This window comes from Carcharodon carcharias, chromosome 9, assembly GCF_017639515.1.
Source record: "Carcharodon carcharias isolate sCarCar2 chromosome 9, sCarCar2.pri, whole genome shotgun sequence".
Taxonomy (NCBI): Eukaryota; Metazoa; Chordata; class Chondrichthyes; order Lamniformes; family Lamnidae; genus Carcharodon; species Carcharodon carcharias.
The window spans coordinates 156140783-156160996 of record NC_054475.1 but is presented as its reverse complement, the minus strand read 5'-3'; the positions used below and the strand labels follow the sequence as shown (position 1 = coordinate 156160996).

The window sequence follows — 20214 nt, the reverse complement described above, 5'->3', positions numbered from 1 at the left end:
ATTTAGAGAGACACATGTGAATCCCCAGTTAATGAACATCAAATGCACACAATTTAAAAAAAAAATATTCATTCAGGTGATGTGGGCATCACTGCCCATCCATAATTACCTTTGTTCAGAGGGTATTTAAGAGTCAACCACATTGCTGTGGGTCTGGAGTCACATGTAGGCCAGACTAGGTAAGGATGCAGATTTCCTTCCCTAAAGGACATTTGTGAACCAGATGGGTTTTTACAACAAACAACAATGGTTTCATGATCATCCGACTTTTAATTCCAGATTTTTATTGAATTCAAATGGGATTCAAACCTGGTCCCCAGAGCATTATCCTGGGTCTCTGGAATGCTAGTCATTGACAATACCACTATGCTGCTGCCTCCCCAATGAAAAATACAATTAATGTACAATTTAATGGAGCAGTAACAGCAGAAAGTTCAAATGGTCAATTTAGGGAAATTAATCCTTCAATGAAATGCAATTTTAGTGCATAAACTCAATTGATTACATACTGCTTAAAAAGATTAAGTTCTTGTGAAAGATCTTTTGCTGGAGCCAAACTAGATGAATGTTTTGTAAATTGCAACAAAGGGATCAATGTACAAACAAAATTAAGTTCTTTATAACTTTGGCACCAATTTCCCAAGCAATGTTCCGCTGCTCTCGAGATTTTTCACGATGAAAAACTAATTAACTTATCCTTTTGCCTCTATAGGCAATACTAACTTTTAATTAATTGAAGTTTCATGATATCAAATTCACTATAAGCAGAACAAAAACAGAATTACCTGGAAAAACTCAGCAAGTCTGGCAGCATCGGCAGAGAACCGCAGTTCTGCTGAAGGGTCAGGAGGACTCAAAACATCAACTCTTTTCTTCTCCGCCGATGCTGCCAGAGCTGCTGAGTTTTTCCAGGTAATTCTGTTTTTGTTTTGGATTTCCAGCATCCGCAGTTTTTTGTTTTTATCACTATAAGCAGATTTCCTTACATCAACAACTAAAGTGATGACATCAAAAATTTCAACTTTGCAAAAGTATTATGTTGAAAGGTATATTGGTTTATTTTAGTCTCAGAAACAAATGACATGCACATCCCAATCGAAGATGAATAGTGACTTAGAGTTCTTACCGTTGCAAATTTGTGTCCAAAACTTATCCATTCCTTTTCAATGAGTGCTTCAAAACCTTTAGCTGTTCGATAAAAGCTATCAAGCATCAGTAGAGCCAGAGAAGTAAGCTGTGCAGTACGGTCCCAGCCGTCACTGCAATGTATCAATGCTGAACTTTTCCCAGATGAAACCTTATCTGCTACTCGAATTGCCCCTGCCAGAACAAACTACATATAAAAATATAAGCTGTACAATGTGTTTTTAAAAAATGGATATGTTTCTGAATTTTAAATGGAAATAACAATGCAAACTAGTGATCATGTTAAGAAATACATAACTTAATTCAAAGCTTGCACAGAAAACTCAACTGGTACAATTAATAATAGTCACATGAATAACTTCTTGACTTTAATGTTAATTGTTACACCTTATTAAAAAACTCAAGCATTGGATGGTTTATATGTAAAAAAAAAACTCAACTAGGATGCTCACCAAAAACTAGATTACTGGATGTTCATCTTACTTCTTTAGTTTACATTTTAATTTCCAACTTCTTTAAAAATAATCTCTAAGTAACTAATGCTATATAAAGCCACTATTTACAAATCAGCATCTCACCTTAATATGTTCTAACCAGTGTGTTGATTCAAGACTTGACAGCCAGTGGGATTCCTCTACACTAGGGTACACAATGTCCTTTAACTTCCTTAGAGATTCCCTCATCACATGAATATTGTGAATGTCGAGGAAGATGACCTCTGCTCTCTGATAGGCATCGTCACCTTCGTAGCCCCCTCCTGTGGCCTGAAGAGAGTGTGGGATTTAATAAGGGCTTTCTTCTCAATTACTTGCAATGCAAACTAGCCTTTGTAACTAAACAAGAAAAGCAGACATTGTACAGTGTTGGGCAGGGCAGCAATACACATATCAAAAGTTGAACACTAATTTAAACATAGCGGATATAGACCTATTTAAATGTTGTAAAATATTCTCTCAATTTACAGGAAGGATTAAATACGCTGGAATTTAACATCACCTTGATGAATTCCATAGAAAGATAATGAAACATTTAAAATGTTTTTCACAATAATTTACATGCAATGGGCCTTTGATTAATATACTAGCTTTTTAATAGAACAAATGATGTCAGAGTTGTAACTTTGGCAGCAGTTAAACGTGGCACATGATGTAGTTAGATGGTAACTTTAGAGATTTAATGTAGTTAATATGTGGGCTGATAATACATTTCAGTACAGGTATTGCAATACGCAATGTTGTTAAATTACTTCAATGATTACAATAGAAAGGTTTCAACTGTGCAAAATTACAGATACTTCTAAACCATTCCCTTCAAGTGTGGGCCAGAATTAAATATTGACACAGTTATTTTTGCTTTTCATTCATTCAAAGTCTTTATCTTAAATTTTGTTTAATTATCAGTAATCCTTTTCTACTTTTTCACGCCTTTTAAATGAGGTCTTTTAAACAATTACCTTCAATATCAGACTGGAACACAGTGGACCATTTTACTATTTTAAACAATACTAATCTTGTAAGAGATGACCTGGCAATGAAACCAGTCCTCAGAACAGTACAACGGCACAACCTCACCCTAAAATACAGACTAGGCATGGGTGTCGGACAGTATTAGGATTCGTACAGATAACCATCTAATTGACAAACAGACGCTCAGTGCTCCCTGCTAGAGCTCTATTTATTCTTTTGGAAGTGATTAATAGATTGTAGAGAGTGTGAAGAAGGGATGGATGGAAAATTTGTTAAGATTGTAATAGAGGAAACTAAAGTGGAGCAGCTTTCTTGTGTAGTTACACAATGTGACCCAGTAATAAACAAAAATCAGGGAACTTGCAACACAGAATGCAGAGGAGAAAACTATCCTAATCTCTAAAAGCAAAACACTATATTCTTTTTTATTTTTTCTTGGGATGTCAGAAACACGGACAAAGCTGCATTTATTGCCGATCTTTAGTGGCCCCAAGTAGAGAGTGGTGGGCCTTCTCTTAATGATTGTGCAATTGGGCAGCTTGCTATAAAAGCAAAATACGGTGGATGCTGGATGAAATAAAAATGGAAAATGCTGGAAATACCGAGCAGGTCTGGCAACATCTGTGGAAATGTTCTGATGAAGAGTCATCAACCTGAACTCTCTCGTCAGATGCTGCTAGATCTGCTGTATATTTCCAGCATTTTCTGTTTTCACATGAGCAGCTTGCCAGGTCATTGCAGAGGGCACATAGAGTGTGTGGGCTACAAAGTAATGTGGACTCATTACATATAAGCCAGGTCCTGAAGAACATTCATTAAAAAACTGTCATTGCTTCTAAGTTAGCAGCCTATTACCCTAACCACAACACCATCTTACCCTTAAGTGCACTATGCTTCAGCTTTTACATTGTTACACACCTTGTTGGCTACTGCATTAACACTTGGTCTTGCGTCAAAGATGGTTAACTTCTGGGTCTGCCCATTGGAGTCTCTAATAATATCAAGATATTTTTCATCATCTTTGCTGCGCTTCCCACTCATGCCAACCAGAGGCTGACTACAACGAACAATCACGGCTTGATTGTCTGGATGTATCCAGGATAACACCTGAAACAGATGCAAACACAGGTCATTACAAAAGTTGATTTTTAAAACTGAATTTATGGTTATTTCATGCAGCCTTATTGTTACGACCACAGCCGATGTTAACTGCTGCGCAAACCAAAACCCAGAGGGAAACTTGGCTTGCGGGTCATACCCTTTTTTTTTTGTATGCTGAAAACAAGATGACAACATATCAATCTCAGCAGTAAGAGGTCCAGTAACACTTTTGGGATTTTATTATTAACAAGAATAAAGGAAAACTTAAGAACACAAGATTACAGTTGAATAATTAAGGCTAGTCTCTCCTCTTGGTCAGACCCACAAGTAATCACCTTCCTGGCAACACTCCCTTATGGATGCTTAACTATAAGAAATCCAGTATTATTAGCTGCAGCTTTAATAGAGGCATACCACATGGCCTGTAGCTCTCTTCCACTCTGCTGTGGAATCCAAACTTCAGAATAAAACTTATTGTTGCAGCCCAAGACTTTCTTGGCTTGACTGGATGGCTTGACAAACGGCACCTCCTCCCAGCCCAGAGCTGACAGCTCCAACTCAACAGCTCAAACAGCTCCAGCTGCTACCTCAACAGCTCAAACTTTAAAATACCGTTTTTTCTCCTTTCATCTCAGGTTCCATAGTTCTCACCTTTTTGAAACTCAAATCCTGCCAAATATAAAATCTTTCATGTCTCTATTTTGTCTTTGTTTTGGGGTCAAAAAATATAATATGCCCCCCTCTATTTACCCATGAAACTCCTGTAAGATGCAAACAAGTTGCTTGTCACTTCTGACCCCCCTTTGATACTCAAACTCTCAACTTATCTAAAAATGCAAATGTTAGATCTAACCTATTTACTTGCATCTCAAACCTAACACTTCTATCCTTTTCATGTCTCAACCTCCCCAGACAACTTGTTTCCTATCAATCTCTGCCCAGCTTAATTAAATCATAAACACAAACAGACTTTACAGAATAACACAATATTCCCCAAAAATATTTTTAAAAAACATCAATTTCTCTCAATATCTACAAAAAAAAAACACTTGGAACACAATAACTGAGCCTCACTTTATCCATACACCATGCCCCCACCACCCACTTCTTCTTCCACTAAAAAAGGCACTCTAATTATCTGTTGACGACAAGTAAATAATTAAATTCATGGCATTCCACAACAGAACTGATCAAAGCACCACATCACCAATCTTGGAGGCACAAGGCTTTGTATGAAAGACTTTTCCAATCCACGTTCACTTATTGCACAGAATTAAAACATGGTGTTCCTATTTCTGTTTCCTATGTATACAAAGCCAAGATGAGGTTTTTAGCTTGGTGATTCAACATTATCTTTGTTATGTGACTACATGGTGACAAAGATTCTATTTTTGTCTTGCAAGAGTCATTGTGTTGGGAATTTTGTGACAACTGTCTCACTTCAAGAAAGTGAAAGAAATAATATGACCTATTATTAATGTATTTTATATGTATTATTGATAATTTACATTTAAGAAAACTAAAAATGTAATTCAAAAAACTAACGCAAGATTTCACAAGTCTCTCTCAAATTATCAGGGCGATGTTTTTTGAATAAATTCTGCAGGCTGTAAACAGTCTGTGGATATAATGTACAAGTACTGTATGTGCAATATTACATTTCTGAAGAACTTTGAACCTGTGAAACAAACATCTTTCACACATTAGCAATTACAACCAAAATTTTGGAACAAAATCATACAAATCCGTATTGGAACAAATATTGCTCATTTTTAAAAATACTTACCATTTTTTAAAAAATAAAAATACCTTGTTCAAACTGTTAACAATTAAGACAATATTCTGGTTTGAAGCGACAGCACTCCTTTGGTTGCACTGCATATGCATGGTCAGATTAAATTTTTACTCAAAAAGCAATTTTAAGATCAACAACACATCAAGGTTGTTAACACAATAAAATCTGAACAAGTGTAGATTTTTTATTCTTTCATGGGGTGTAGGCATCGCTGGTTAGGCCAGCATTTATTGCCCATCCCTACTTGCCGTTGAGAAGGCGGTGGTGAGCTGCCTTCTTACACCACTGCAGTCTATGTGATGTAGGTACACCCACAGTGCTGTTAGGGAGGGAGTTCCAGGATTTTGACCCAGCAAGCATGAAGGAACGGCAATTTATTTCCAAGTCAGGATGGTGTGTAGCTTGGAGGGGAACCTGGAGGTGGCAGTGCCCCCATGCATCTGCTGCCCTTGTTCTTCTAGGTGGTAGAGGTTTCGGGCTTGAAAGGTGCTGTCTAAAAAGCCTTGGTGTGTTGCTGCAGTACATCTTGTAGATGGTACACACTGCTGCCACTGTGGGTCAGTGGTGCAGCAAGTGGATGTAGGTGGTGGTTAGTCTGAGCCAATCATCAATTCCTGCCATTGCACATTGGGAGTCGAAGTTTACTTTCACTTGTTTTCTAACAGAGTAAAGATAACACTTTCCTTTTTTCACTTTGGAAATGAGGACCTGTTGAAGTATGATGCTCCATCTGGGATTGAAAAAAGTTCCTGCCCCTTTTCAAAAAATTAAGGGACCACTCAAATTAATTATTCATTTCTTCAGATGTCAGGGATTTTACCAAAAATAGTTAAAGGACAAAATATATTTTCCCTTTTCACATCCTGCATGTTGAAGCTTCTTAATGAATTGCCTACTAGAATGTTTGTCAATATATTACATTAAAAAAATTCTATTAATGGAACACAGAACATATCTCCCCCAGAGTTGTAATTAAGTCAAATCCCAAGCTTTTGGCAGAGGCTGAAGTCTTCATATATAAACTTTAATGGAAATTGCGCTGGAAAATACAGAAGGCAGTTCAATGGATTATTTTAACCGTGTAGTGAATTATGTAATTTATTTGTTAAACCCTTATTTTACACAAGAAACTTCAGTTACTGAAGGAGAAATAGGCAGATGAAAAAGAGCATATTGAATGATTTATGAGGACCCAGGGCCAATCATAAGATGATATGCTTTCACCAAAAAAAAAATGCATTGACACAGGCTGTGAAAGGGAAGCGAAGCACTTTTAACATTGGAAATGCCTATCACTGCACCACTTACAGAAGCAAAAAGCATTTAGAATGAGATTCCAATGAAACACACACCCATGTGTGTATTTAGTACAGTAGGGTAAAAATAATTTAAATTGAAAATGTTGGTTTTTAAAAAATCAATAAAAAATATTTCATGCAGTTCAACTTGAAATTTTGAGAAATAGGAAACAGGCTAGGTTGGAGAAAAGAAATGGGGGTCTCGGAAACTCCAACTTTATGATTCCGTTATGATATTTTATTTAAAAAAGGAATTCAGTATGAAAGGTAAATGGATAAACCAGATATTATTATATGCTTTATGTAATATATGTTAATTAATATATATTATATATACACCCACCGGTAATCGACCCTTGGACCTGAAGGCTGCAACTTTTCGCAGATCATCATCACTGGCACTTCCTGGAACCACTAAGATTGGTGGATAGGTGTCACAAAGCTCATAGTATTGATTTATGTTTGTGATTCTCCATTTCCGCTTTTCGTCAGGTAAGCCCTGTAAGAATATAAAATAAAAAAACTTAAATAAAGTGACTAAGAGCAAATCAAAAGCATCATTCGCATTATCTAAAACATAGAAATAAACTTCCTTTTGTCAAATATCTTAAACTAAAATATTAGGATTAATATTGTGCTTGAATCAGCATTTCCATATGCCACAGTTGGAAAATTATACTACCTCCTATTAAGGTAGTCAAGGTCAATTAGGGACGGGCAATAAATGCTGGAGTAGCCAACAACGCCCACATCCCTTGAATGAATATAATTTTTCTTAAAGGTCTGCCCAATATTATATTATAGGGTCATTTTCTCTGAAGACTTAATCTTCATGAAAAAGGCATTGTCCAATGCCGAATATGGGAAGGGAACTTAGTCAAGATACTATACATGTCAAGGTTCTTAAATGTTCAGCATCCCAAGTGATTTCTTGCCCTCTCCCCATTACATGGCAAAATCTCCATTTGCATATGGAAATTTAATGAATGAATGATATTAGTAAATAACAGGTGCCAGTTAGCCAAAACGTTAAACCAAGTTAATTAACTAGAATTGTGAAAGCTGTCCTGCTTAAGGGGTTGGGGGGGGGGGGGGGGGGGGGGGGGGGGGCGGTGCAGGGAGTATGGCAGAGCACACTTCCCCCCAAAACCCCACCCACCAAAGTATTGCCCTATCTTAAAAGAAAACATCATCCTCAGGAGAATTCCACTTAACATCTTGGGGGAACGCAATATCTGTTCTTTTCTTATGAATCAATACAATACCAATATTATAAATAAAATATATAAGTCTCTTGACATTAAGACTTTCATCCAGAGAGTGTAGCAATGCTTTGAATAAAAAATACTGTCCTTAGACTTTCCTTTCTGATTAGATGCAGTTGCCTCAGCTAACCACATGAGAATGCTAAAGCACCAGAATTTGGACTTTGAAAGCTTTAACATATTTATAGCAGGCTGAACAAAATTCATCTCAGCACTTACTAATTCAGACGTGGAGAACAGTTCTTACTATCTTCTTTCAGGGATAGAATGAGAACTAAAATTATTCACTCAGTCAATCTGTCTACCAAGGGTGGTTAACACCAAAAAGAATGCAGCTAAAAAACAGCTGGTTGATTTGGGTGCAAACGGGTGCAGAGAAGACAATTAACATCCTGGGAATCCTGCATTGAGTAAATTGCTGGACAACCTACTGCCAAGTCCCTGAATGAAAGCCAGTTCACTTAAACACATACATCATTTAACAAATAAACTGAACAACTGCAGAGTATAAATAACTTTGAGCTGGTACTGTTCTTAAAAGCTCAGCAACCCCTCACTAAAGTCCTCCTAGTCTGTAGTTATTTTAAATGGGTTACTCACGCATCCCGCGCCACTCCCTCAACGTCGCCCATCCTGCAACACCCCCTCGAGTAACTTAGTATGATTTTTACATACCAGAACAGCAATCTTATTCTGTATCGATCTAGCAGGATCATATTCATTATTGATGGATATGTACCAAATAGAGTATAAACTTCAACTGAGTGAATTTATTAAACCAGTGAGGGTGGCTGAATAGCTCAATAGGTAGTTGTGGTTGACTTTAAGAATAGAAACTAAAATCACAACACACTACCCTAACCCAACTCTCTATAGCACTCCTGACAAATAACAGTGGAAATAAATGTGATACACTGGTACAAAATGACAGCAACACACATTTACATAGCAATGTTCATGTAAATAAACAACCCAAGATGCCACAGAGGTGTAATCAGCCAAAAATTATTTCCAGAATGTGGGGCCTAGACAGCAGAAGGCACAGATAACAATGGTGGGGCAAAGGAATGAAGGAGGGATAGACTGTTCCAGCAGTGGGAAATGGAGGCACAAGGAAGTTCTAGAGATAGAGAAGGGCTGTGCCATAAGAACTTAAAGACAGGGATAAGAATTTTTAAACAGAGACTTTGATGGATCTGGAGCCAATGTATGTCAGCCAATGGTGGCAGCCACGTGGGACATGTAAAGGATTGGATACAGGGAGCAAAGTACTGGATGATTGAAGTTTACGGAGGGACGAGAATGGGAAGCCAACAGGAGAGCTCTGAAATAATCAAACCAGAAGGTGGCAGAGGCATGGATGAGGGTTACAGCAGAACAGTAGATGAGGCAGAGAGAGAGCCTGGAAATGTTACGAACGAAAGAGATGGTCTTATACTGGAGAGGATATAGGGTTAAAAAGCTCTGCAAGGTCAGCTTGGAGTTCAATAAGATGCCAAGGCTGCAAGCAGTCTGGTTCAGCCTCATTCAACCACCAATGATGGGGACGGGATTAGTGTCATGGATACAGAACTTGTGCTGGAAGCCAAAGATGAAGGTTTCAGGTCTTTCCAATGTCTAACTGGAGGAAATTAGATCTTATCAAAGGCTGGACATCTGACAAGCAGTCTGACAATGGAGGGGTGGAGAGAGATCATGGAGAATTACAGCTGAGCAAATGTGATAGCTGCCCCCATGTCTACAGGTGTTTTGCCAAAGAGCAGGTTACAGACAAGATTGAGGGAAGGGCCAAGGAGAGATCTTTGGGGAATTCGAGGTAACGGTGTGGCAAAACATGCAACTGCTGGAAATGCTCTGGCTATAATTGGACAGATAAGAGTGGAATCAAGCAAGACTACTGCCACTGAGGTGGATTACAGAACAGGTGCATTGTCTATGTCAAAGACTGCAAGGCAATTGAGAACGCATAACGCACTGCAGTGACGACTACGGAGAATGCTACTTTTGAATTTGGTTTTGGTGCTGTGGCAGAGACAGAAACCTAATTCAAATGTGGAGGTGCGGGAAATTTGAGCATGGAGTTTGGGGACATAAGGTTCAAGGATTTGAGAGATGCAAGTAATGTTGGAGAGGACAAAGAGGTCAAGTATGTTTTCTATTCTTCTCAAAGGTAGGGGGTTGATAACTGCTGCTTATGAAAGGTGATAGTAGCTGAGGACAGGGCAATTTACAATGTCAGTTGATACTTGGGACCGTCGAGTGGTCAGGAGCTTAGTGTGAATGAGGCCAAGGGAACAGGAGGTGGAGTTCAGGGATAAGATGAGCTTGTAGAAAGGCATGAGAAGAGGGGAAAGAAACTAGAGGAAGACATGTGCTTGGGCTAGAATAGACAGTTGAGGAGAAAAGGGTGAGAGACAGTTGAATTGCAAACTTGGTGTTAAGAAACCAAACCACACCCACTGAAGGTGGGGCTAGAAGGAGCAGAGGAGAAAAATTTAAAGAAGCATTGGTTGTGGGGAATATAAGCTGGAGGTTATTTCTGTTCTCCAAGATGATCCCAGAGGAGTTGACACATTTGGCACAGCAGCGAGGCCCAATAGCTCTGAACATGGTCCAGCCAGATCTAGTGATGGATGGCTAAAAGTTATGCACTAGAGCGCTCAAGTCTGCACTCCTTGAACTTGAAGGCGCAAAGGGCAGAGTGGGTCGGGGGCGGGGGGGGGGGGGGAGTGTGTGTGCGTGTGTGTGTGTGTAAGGGAGTTGGGGTGCAGGTCTTTAAACTGGATGTGCCAACCATGATAGGGAAAAGAGTAAAAGTTTTACTGAGGAAAAAGATAAAGGGATTGTAAACTTGACTTTAGTGCTTGGTTGTTGAATGATGTAAAGTAAATTCAATGTTAAATAGCTCACACAATTCCAATTCCAGTTAGGCTGAGTAGGCCCCCCATCATAAAAGTTCACAAAGCAACTCACCTGCCTCTTAAATTCTTCAATTGGGTCATAAACTTTCCACCCATCTTCAGGGTAAGTTTCTTTATTTTCAAATGCAAAAAATTGCTGAAAACATAAAAATAATTGTTAGAGCAAAGGATTAATATTTTTATTCATTTCCTCTATGAGCACAAAATTTTCCTGCTGTCTCTTTATGGAATATTCCAATCAGACCTACTGTGCAAAGGAGAGTTCAAAAGATCCAATGAGAAAATCAACACCATGCTGGAGTTGGCAAACTGCATTACTCTAAGCATTTGATGACAGTACTTTCCATCAGTGAAGTTATGTTGTTTCTACTGCTGGCTAGTTTCAGAAAGAGGCCAAAAGTAGAGTGGAAAAAATATGACCACCACCAATAACTCCAGCTTTCCACTCTCCCTTCAAATGGTATAAGGCATCAAGGTTCTAGGCTCTTTTGGTACATATTAATTAAAACCACTGCTATTAGGCTGCATCCAGGATATCTACACACTGAGTTTTGTTCTTTTGAGCTTCTTACTTGAGCTATCCCAAAAAGAAATCAGACCTGAACAAGCTCAGTTCTAACAGACTGAGGAGCAGCAAGTGATCAAATTAATTTACCCCAGCAAATTCCAATGTGGCGGCTGCTATTGACAGGCACATCAAATGTACAGAATTTAAAACACATGTAATCAGCTGAGTAATTGTTTATATGGGCTCCTTTCCAAATCCATACTTTTCAATTATTTTGGCACTATCACTTTAGCAAACCAAACTCAAATGCAAACACAAAACAAGAACAAGTTAATGGTAAGGTCCTGCACCTTGCAAAATGACTGTTTTAAACAGATTTCATACCAAATTGATGGACATCCACTGTAAGAACTGGAAAATAACATTTAAAAAAAAAGTTTAGACTAAAAAATAAATCTGGCTGAGCAGTGGTATCAATGGCATAATCTGGAGGAGGTCAGAGCTGTGAGGATTCAGAAAAATACTTGAGAGAGGAAATTGTCTGAAGAATAGAAAACCTTGGGTACTTGTTAGAGGAATGATATTGAGGATGGACTTACAGCCTGGAGTGGGATACTGTTTTACATGGTTACTGTATTTTATTATAAATTCAGCTCAGAAACTCAATGCAAATAGTTACGATTTGTATATGTCACTAAACTGGGAGGTGCAGTTAATTCTGAGGGACAACTTCAGGAACACAAACTAAATTGGACAAAATAGGCAAGTACTGATCAATGGCAGATGAGATTTGGTTCAGCCAAGTGTAAAGTGCTACACATTGGAGTAAAAAATATATAGTCTATGCATTAAATTGAAAGAGTTGGGCACAACACTCAGTCAGTAAGGAGGATGACAAGACCTTGGAGAGGGTGCAGAGAAGATTAAAATGCATGGTACCCACAGCAGCTGCACACCTGCAATATCTTGATAGGAATAATTTACAATTCCCTACACAGAGCCTTCTGGGTTGCTGTGCATCACGCACATGCAGGGCTTAGAACAATCACTGGTTGTAAATAGTAGGGCAGATAAGGGGGAGCCAGTGGATGTAGTGTATTTGAATTTTCAAAAAGGTACTCAATAAGGTGCCATACAGGAGGTTATTACACAAAACTAGGGCTCATGGATTGAGTGTCAATTGAGGATTTGTTAATGAACAGAAAACGCAGCAGGACTAAATGGGTCATTTTCAAGTTGACAGGTGCATGGGAAAACCATCAACTGCAATTCCCCTAGTCATACACCCTCCTAACTTGGAAATATACTGCCGTGCCTTTGTTCCTGCTTGGTCAAAATCGTATACCACATATACAGCAATGGTTCAAGAAGGTGGTTCATGACCATCTTCTCAAGGCCAACTAGAAATGGGTAATAAATGTTAGCGTTGCCAGTAACGCCCACATCCCATGAACAAAAAAAAAAACCTGCCATAGAGGCAACAAAGGTTCACTAGGCTGATCGCTAAGATGCGAAGAGAAAGATCGAATTGACCAGCCCTATATTCCCTAGAGTTTAGAATGTGAGGTGATCTCATTGAGACATAAAATTCTCAAGGGGCTTGACAGGTTGGAGGGTGTTTCCCCTAGCTAAGAGGCTAGAACTAGGGGTCACAGTCTCAGACTAAGAAGTCATTTAGGACCGTGATGAGGAGAAATTCCTTCACTCAGATGGTTCTGAATCTTTGGAATTTTCTATCCGAGGGCGAAGGACATGACCTTGTTGAATTGAGGAAAGGGCTTGATAAACATGAAAAATTGGAATAGTGTATGTTCTTATTTGCAAAATACATCTTTGCGTAGCCCCCAAGGACTTAACTGGATTAACCCATTACTTTTTCCACAGCATAACAGTACTTTGGGTTAGTTAAATCCACCTGCTATTTAACCTATAACAAATTCCTGCTGCATGGGATTCCTTTCACTTGCTACACATTTAGATTAATGAAGCTAAAGCCAAATGGATTAATTTGTTACAATTGTTCTTTGGAAATATGTTTTGTCATGTTCCAATGTCAATGACTGTAAAGCTTTGTTGAGTCAATATAAGTAACGACATACATAGAGATTCAATTATTAAATACGCTCCTTGAAGATGGAGATGAAGAGAAATTTCTTCTGAGGTTTGTGAGTATGTGGAATTCTCTTCCCCATAGAGCAGTGGAGGCAGGAGCATTAAGTATTTTCAAGGCTGAGTTAGATAGATTTTTGATTGACAGGGGAATCAAAGGGTATAGCTGGTAGACAGGAAAGTGGAGTTGAGGCCACAATCAGATCAGCCATGTTCTTATTGAATGGCGGAGCAAGTTTGGGATGCCAAATGGTCTACACCTGCTCCTAATTCAGATGTTCGTATGTATGTTTGTTCATATTAAATTGTGTCCCCTAGTTCTAGGGGAAAAATCCTCTCGGGATCTTATATGCTTCAGTAAGATCACTTCTCATTCTTCTAATGGATACAGCCTCAACCTTTCGTCAAAAGACAACCCCTTCATCCCAAAAATCAGTTGGGTGAACCTTCTTTGCACTGCTTCTAATGGAATTATATTCTTTAAGTTAGGAAACCAAAATTGTACACAGTACACCACATGTGGTCTCACCAGTGCCCTATACAACTGTAGCAAAACTTCCCTTTTATGTTCCATCTCCCTCGCTAATCACTTACTGTACCTACATACTAACTTTCTAACATCCATGTACCAGGGCACCCAGATCCCTCTGTACCAGAGTTCTGAAATCTCTCTCCATTTAAATAATATGCTGCTTTACTATTCTTCCTGCCAAACTGGACAGCTTCATGGTTTCCTATACTTATATTCCATCTGCCAAATTTTTGTCCATCCACTTAAAACTATGTCCTTTTGCAGAATCCATTATGTCGTCTTGACAACTTAGTCTCACCTATCTTTGTACGATCAGCAAATTTAGCTACCATATATTCGGTCCCTTCATCTATGTCAATGATATAAATTGGAAATAGTTGAGGCCCCAGCACCGATCCCTATGTCACTCTACTGGTTAAATCTTGCCATCCCAAAAATTATCCATTTATCCCTACTCCTGTTAGCTAACCAACCCTCCAACTATGCTAACATGTTATTCCTTATGCCATGAGCTCTTATTTTGTGTGGCAACCTTTGATGTGGCTCCTTATCAAATGCCTTTTGGAAATCTAAGTACACCACATCTATACATTCCCCTTTATCCACATTGCTCGTTGCTCATTACTTCCTCAAAGAACTCCAATAAATTAATCCAATATATTTTCTCTTTAACAAAACCATGTTGACTCTCTGTATAATTTTTTTTAAGTACGCTTATATAACCTCCTTAATAATAGATTCAAGCATTTTCTCTATGACAGATGTTAGATTAACTGGCCTGTCGTTTCCTGCTTTCTGTTTCTCCTTTCTTGAACAAAGGGGTTACATTTGCTATTTTTCAATCTGATGGGATCTTTCCAGAATTTAGGGAATTTTGGAAAATTAAAACCAATGCATCTACTATCTCAGCAGCCACTTCTTTTAAGGTCCTAGACTGAAATCCATCAGGTCCTGGGGACTCGTCAGCCAGTGTTTGTAGTGAGTTCTAATAGTTTTCCCAGTACCCTTTCCCTGGTGATGGTGATGATTTACAAGTATTTCTGGAATGTTATTTGTGCCTTCTACAGTGAAGTCAGATACAAAATATCAGTTCAACCCTTCTGCTATTTCCTTGCTTCCCTTAGTTCTCCATTCTCACTCGCCAGGGGACCAATGCTCACTTTAGTTACTCTTTTCCTTTTTAATTACTTGTAGAAACTCTTACAAATGTGTTTATATTTCTAGCCAGCTTTCTCTCGTATGCTAATTTCATCCTCAATATTTTTAGTCACTGTTAGATTTTTTTTATGTTCTATACAATCTTCTCATCTGCCACTAACCTTTGCAGCATTGTATGCATTTTCTTTCAATTTGATATTTTTCACTTCCTGGCCTCAGATTAAGAAATATGTTGGGCAAAGTTCCACATCAGATCTTAATCTAGGTTGCTGCTTCAGTGCAGCACTTGGGGAAGTATTACATTGGTGACTTAGAGGGGAATGGAGGCCCCACATTCTGGAATGGCCTCTCTAAAACTGCCTGAATCTCTACCTCTCTCTCCTCCTTTAAGATTCTCCTTAAAGTCCAACTTTGGGACCAAAGCTTTGCCCATCCTTCCTAATATCTTCTCCCTTGGCTGTTTACTGTTTGATTACACCACTGTGATGAGCCTCAAGACTTTTTTCTACTTTATGGACCTATATGAATGCAAATTGTCACTGTAATGTACCACAAGGCTGCTAAATATTACAATAACATAGTATTTGATGATCATTAATTTGTTATGACCACAGCAGATGTTTATTGCTGCGCAAACCAAATCTCAGATGGATACTTGGCTTATGGGCCATACCTTTTTTTTGTATTCTGAAAACAAGAAAATGTATTGATCTCAGCAGCATGAAGTCCAGTAACACTTTTGGGATTTTAAATATTAAAAGTAAAAGTTTTATTAACAAGAATAAAAGAAAACTTAAGCACACAAGATTACAATTGCACAATTAAAGTTAGTCTTGCAAAACATTCCCCCAAAAGACTCCCTACTTAGTCAGACCCACAAATAAACACCTTCCAGTCAACAGTCCCTTATAGATGTTTAACTAGAAAAATCCAGTATTATCCAAGGCAAATTGCTGTAGCTTTAATAGGGGCATACCACATGACCGCAAACTCTCTCCTACTCTGATTTGGAAATCCAAAACTTCAGAACAAGGCTGCTTGTTGCAGCCCAAGTCTTTTCTGGCTTGACTGAATGGCTAATTCGAACTGCATCTTCTCCAGCCTAGAGTTGTTTCCAGGAGATCTTCCTCAATGCTAATAGCCCACAGCTACCAGCTCCAGCCATCAGCAACAAACAGCTGTAAGTTTTCCCACAGTAACTCTAAAATACCTTTTTTCCCCTTTCATCTCTAGTTCCATTCTTCTCACACCTCTTTGAAACTCAAATCCTTCCAAATATAAAATCTTTCATTTTGTGTCTGCTTTCAGGTCAATAAAATATATGCCCTCTTCGGTTTATCCATGGAACTCCTGAAAGATGCAAACATGTTTCTTGTTCCCTCTGACTTACCTTTGATATTCAAACAAGCTCTCAACTTATCTAAAAATGCAAATGTTAGATCCAACCTATTCACATGTACCACTGACCAACATCTCTATCCTTTCATTTTAATCCCCCCAGACAACCTGTCTTCTAGTAACCTTCCTCAGCTTAATTAAACACACACACACTTCTCCAAAATATTTTTTAAAACATCGCAACTTCAAATTGATTTGAGCCAGGTCTAAGTTTGTGGAACATACAGGTTAAGTATCCTTTATCCGTGCATCCAAAAACCCAACGTTCTTTGCATGGGAACTCTGTGACCTAAGCCGACACAAACATTGCTGACCAGACCCAACCTTTAGTACGGAAAGTCTAGTTGTTTGCCTTTCAGCTGCTGAGAGACTTTTTGCTTCTGACCCAAACCCTATCATGCCAACTAAGTTCAACCAAGAAAATGCTGCCCCTTGGGCAAGTAATGATATTGGTTCCAAATGGAATCAGCAAGTCTTCGGAAGTGCAGGTATGAGTTCCAAGTCCGACCTAATAGAGGCTGCTTTCCCTTGCTTCACAACTGTTTACTATACTGAGGGACACAAAACCTTTTCTCCAACTCATTACTGGCTAGGTTTCCACAAGTCACTATTTATTCATCCTACTATACACAAAACGGTAGGCATATCACATCCGAAAATATCCGATCACCGAAATGCAAATCAGTCCTAAGGATTTTAGATAAAGAATACTCAACTTATATTGAAGCGGAGAGAGGGGTGGAAGCAAGGGGTATGATGATCAGCAGACTAAAGATCTCAGAGTGAGATGTTAAGACCACGGGTAAAGACTTGGAGAAAGTGAGTAGTTTCAAATGGCTGGGGTCAGTGGTAGCAGAAGATGGAAGTATGGAAACGGAATGAAGCAAAGGTAAGAGTAATTGGAAGCGCAGTGGAGTGTTATGTGATAGAAAGGTATCACAGAGAAAGGAAGAATCTACAAAACAGTTGAGAAATTGGTCTTGTTAGTTGCAGGAATTTGGGCAACATCAAGAGGGGGACAATGGCTGGATACTAATGAGATACAGATACAGAGATGGAGGCGTGGAGTAATGAGAAAGGATAAAGATTAGGAACAAGCACATCGGAGTCAGGGAAAATTGTGGGAGCATCGAAGAAAGTAGCCAAGAGGAGATCCAAATGGAATGGTCATCTGTCACGGGGAGAAATGTGGTGAAGCGATTGATGGAGATGGGACTGCCAGGAAGAAGAGGAAGGCCTGAGACCAGGTAGAAAGTTGCATTGGCAAGAGACTAAGAAGCAGCAGGACTGGAAGACGAATGGATGACTGATGGGAGCAGATGGAGAAAGGTGATCAACCACCATCATCAGATTGTGGCCCCAAGTAAATTGGAGAAGGCAAAAGATGATGATGATTAAAGAATCTCCATCTTTATATGAAATGGGTTTAATAGAAATTATGGCAGCATTACAGCTATTATATCTCCCTATAATCTCTTTTGCTCCAAGGAGAAAAACCGAAGCTTCTTCAACCTAACCTTGTAAAACAAAAACAGAAACAGAAATACCTGGAAAAACTCAGGTCTGGCAGCATCGGCGGAAAAGAGTACAGTTGACGTTGATTCCTCATGAATTTTCAACAGAACTAAGTAAAAATAGGAAAGGGGTGAAATATAAGCTAGTTTAAGGTGGGGCAGGGTTGTTGGGACATTAAGCCAGTAATAGGTGGAGATAACCAAAATATGTCACAGACAAAAGGACAAAGAGGTGTTGAAGGTGGTGATATTATCTAAAGGAATGTGCTAATTAAGGGTAGAAAGCAGGACAAACAAGGTACAGATAGCTCTAGTGGGGGTGGGGTGGGGTGAAGGAATACTAAAAAGGCTAAAAGGTAGAGATAAAACAAATGGGTGGAAATACATTTAAAAACAATGGAAATAGGTGGGAAAAGAAAAATCTATATAAATTATTGGAAAAAAGAAAAAGGGGGAAGAAACGGAAAGGGGGTGAAGATGGAGGAGAGAGTTCATGATCTAAAATTGTTGAACTCAATATTCAGTCCGGAAGGCTGTAAAGTGCCTAGTCGGAAGATGAGGTGCTGTTCCTGCAGTTTGCGTTGAGCTTCACTGGAACAATGCAGCAAGCCAAGGACAAACATGTGGGCATGAGAGCAGGGTGGAATGTTGAAATGGCAAGCGACAGGGAGGTCTGGGTAATGCTTGCAGACAGACCGAAGGTGTTCTGCAAAGCGGTCACCCAGTCTGCGTTTGGTCTCTCCAATGTAGAGGAAACCGCATTGGGAGCAATGAATGCAGTAGACTAAGTTGAGGGAAGTGCAAGTGAAATGCTGCTTCACTTGAAAGGAGTGTTTGGGCCCTTGGACGGTGAGGAGAGGGGAAGTAAAGGGGCAGGTGTTGCATCTTCTGCGGTTGCATGGGAAAGTGCTGTGGGAGGGGGTTGAGGAGTAGGGGGTGATGGATTAGTGGACCAGGGTGTCACGGAGGGAATGATCCCTACGGAATGCTGCGGGGTGTGGGGGGGGATGATCCTTTGAATGCGGAGGCTGGTGGGGTGATAAGTGAGGACAAGGGGGACACTACCATGTTTCTGGGAGGGAGAAGGTGTGAGGGCGGATGGGCGGGATATGGGCCGGACACGGTTGAGGGCCCTGTCAACGACTGTGGGTGAAAAACCTCGGTTAAGGAAGAAGGAGGACATGTCAGAGGAACTGTTTTTGAAAGTGGCATCATCAGAACAGATGCGACAGAGGCAAAGGAACTGAGAGAATGGGATGGAGTCTTTACAAGAAGCGGGGTGTGAAGAGCTGTAGTCGAGGTAGCTGTGGCAGTCGGTAGGCTTGTAATGGATCTTGGTGGACAGCCTATCACCAGAAATTGAGACAGAGAGGTCAAGGAAGGGAAGTGTCAGAGATAGACCATGTGAAAATGATGGAGGGGTGACTCTTGTATCTAAAATCCCTCATCCCTGAAGCCATTTAGATAAATTTCCCCTGCACTCTGTCAAGGACCTTCATATTCTTCATATAGTGCAGGGACCAGAACTGGATGCAATCCCCTAGTTGTTACCTAACCAGAGCTTTATACAGAGCTTTTCAGCATAACATCCTTGCTTTTGTACTCAGTAACTATTTACGAAGCCCAAGATCCCATGTGCTTTGCAAACTGCTCTCTCAATATACCCTACCAACTTCAAGGATCTATGTTTTTAAGACTCAATGACAGTATTTGAAGAAGAGACCAGTATCCTGGCTACTCTTTATCCCCAAACCTTCATTGAAACAGATTACAAAAACAGAAAATGCTGAATAAACTCAGCATGTTTAGCTGCATCTGTGGAGAGAGAGAGAAAGAAAGAGAGGTAACGTTTTGAATCTGTATAACTCCTCTTCAGAGCTGAAGAGAGGTAGAACATCATGGGTTTTATGTTGTTGAAGAGAGGGGGTGGAGTAAATAGGTCAGGGATAGGGTGGTAGCTCAGGAGAGATTTGACAAAGATGCCACGGACACACAAGACAAAG

At 39.5% G+C, this 20214-nt stretch overlaps 1 protein-coding gene across 2 annotated transcripts in view; it reads right to left on the bottom strand.

The window, feature by feature from the left end:
• Positions 1-20214, bottom strand: part of mtm1 (myotubularin 1) — a 142826-nt gene that overhangs the window by 15010 nt on the left and 107602 nt on the right. For both annotated transcript variants that reach the window (XM_041196002.1, XM_041196003.1), the window contains 5 exons: positions 11045-11128; positions 7150-7305; positions 3531-3719; positions 1725-1910; positions 1127-1333 (listed from right to left, as the gene is read on the bottom strand). In XM_041196002.1, the coding sequence (XP_041051936.1) occupies positions 1127-1333; positions 1725-1910; positions 3531-3719; positions 7150-7305; positions 11045-11128 (822 nt within the window). The remainder of the gene's footprint in view (positions 1-1126; positions 1334-1724; positions 1911-3530; positions 3720-7149; positions 7306-11044; positions 11129-20214) is intronic.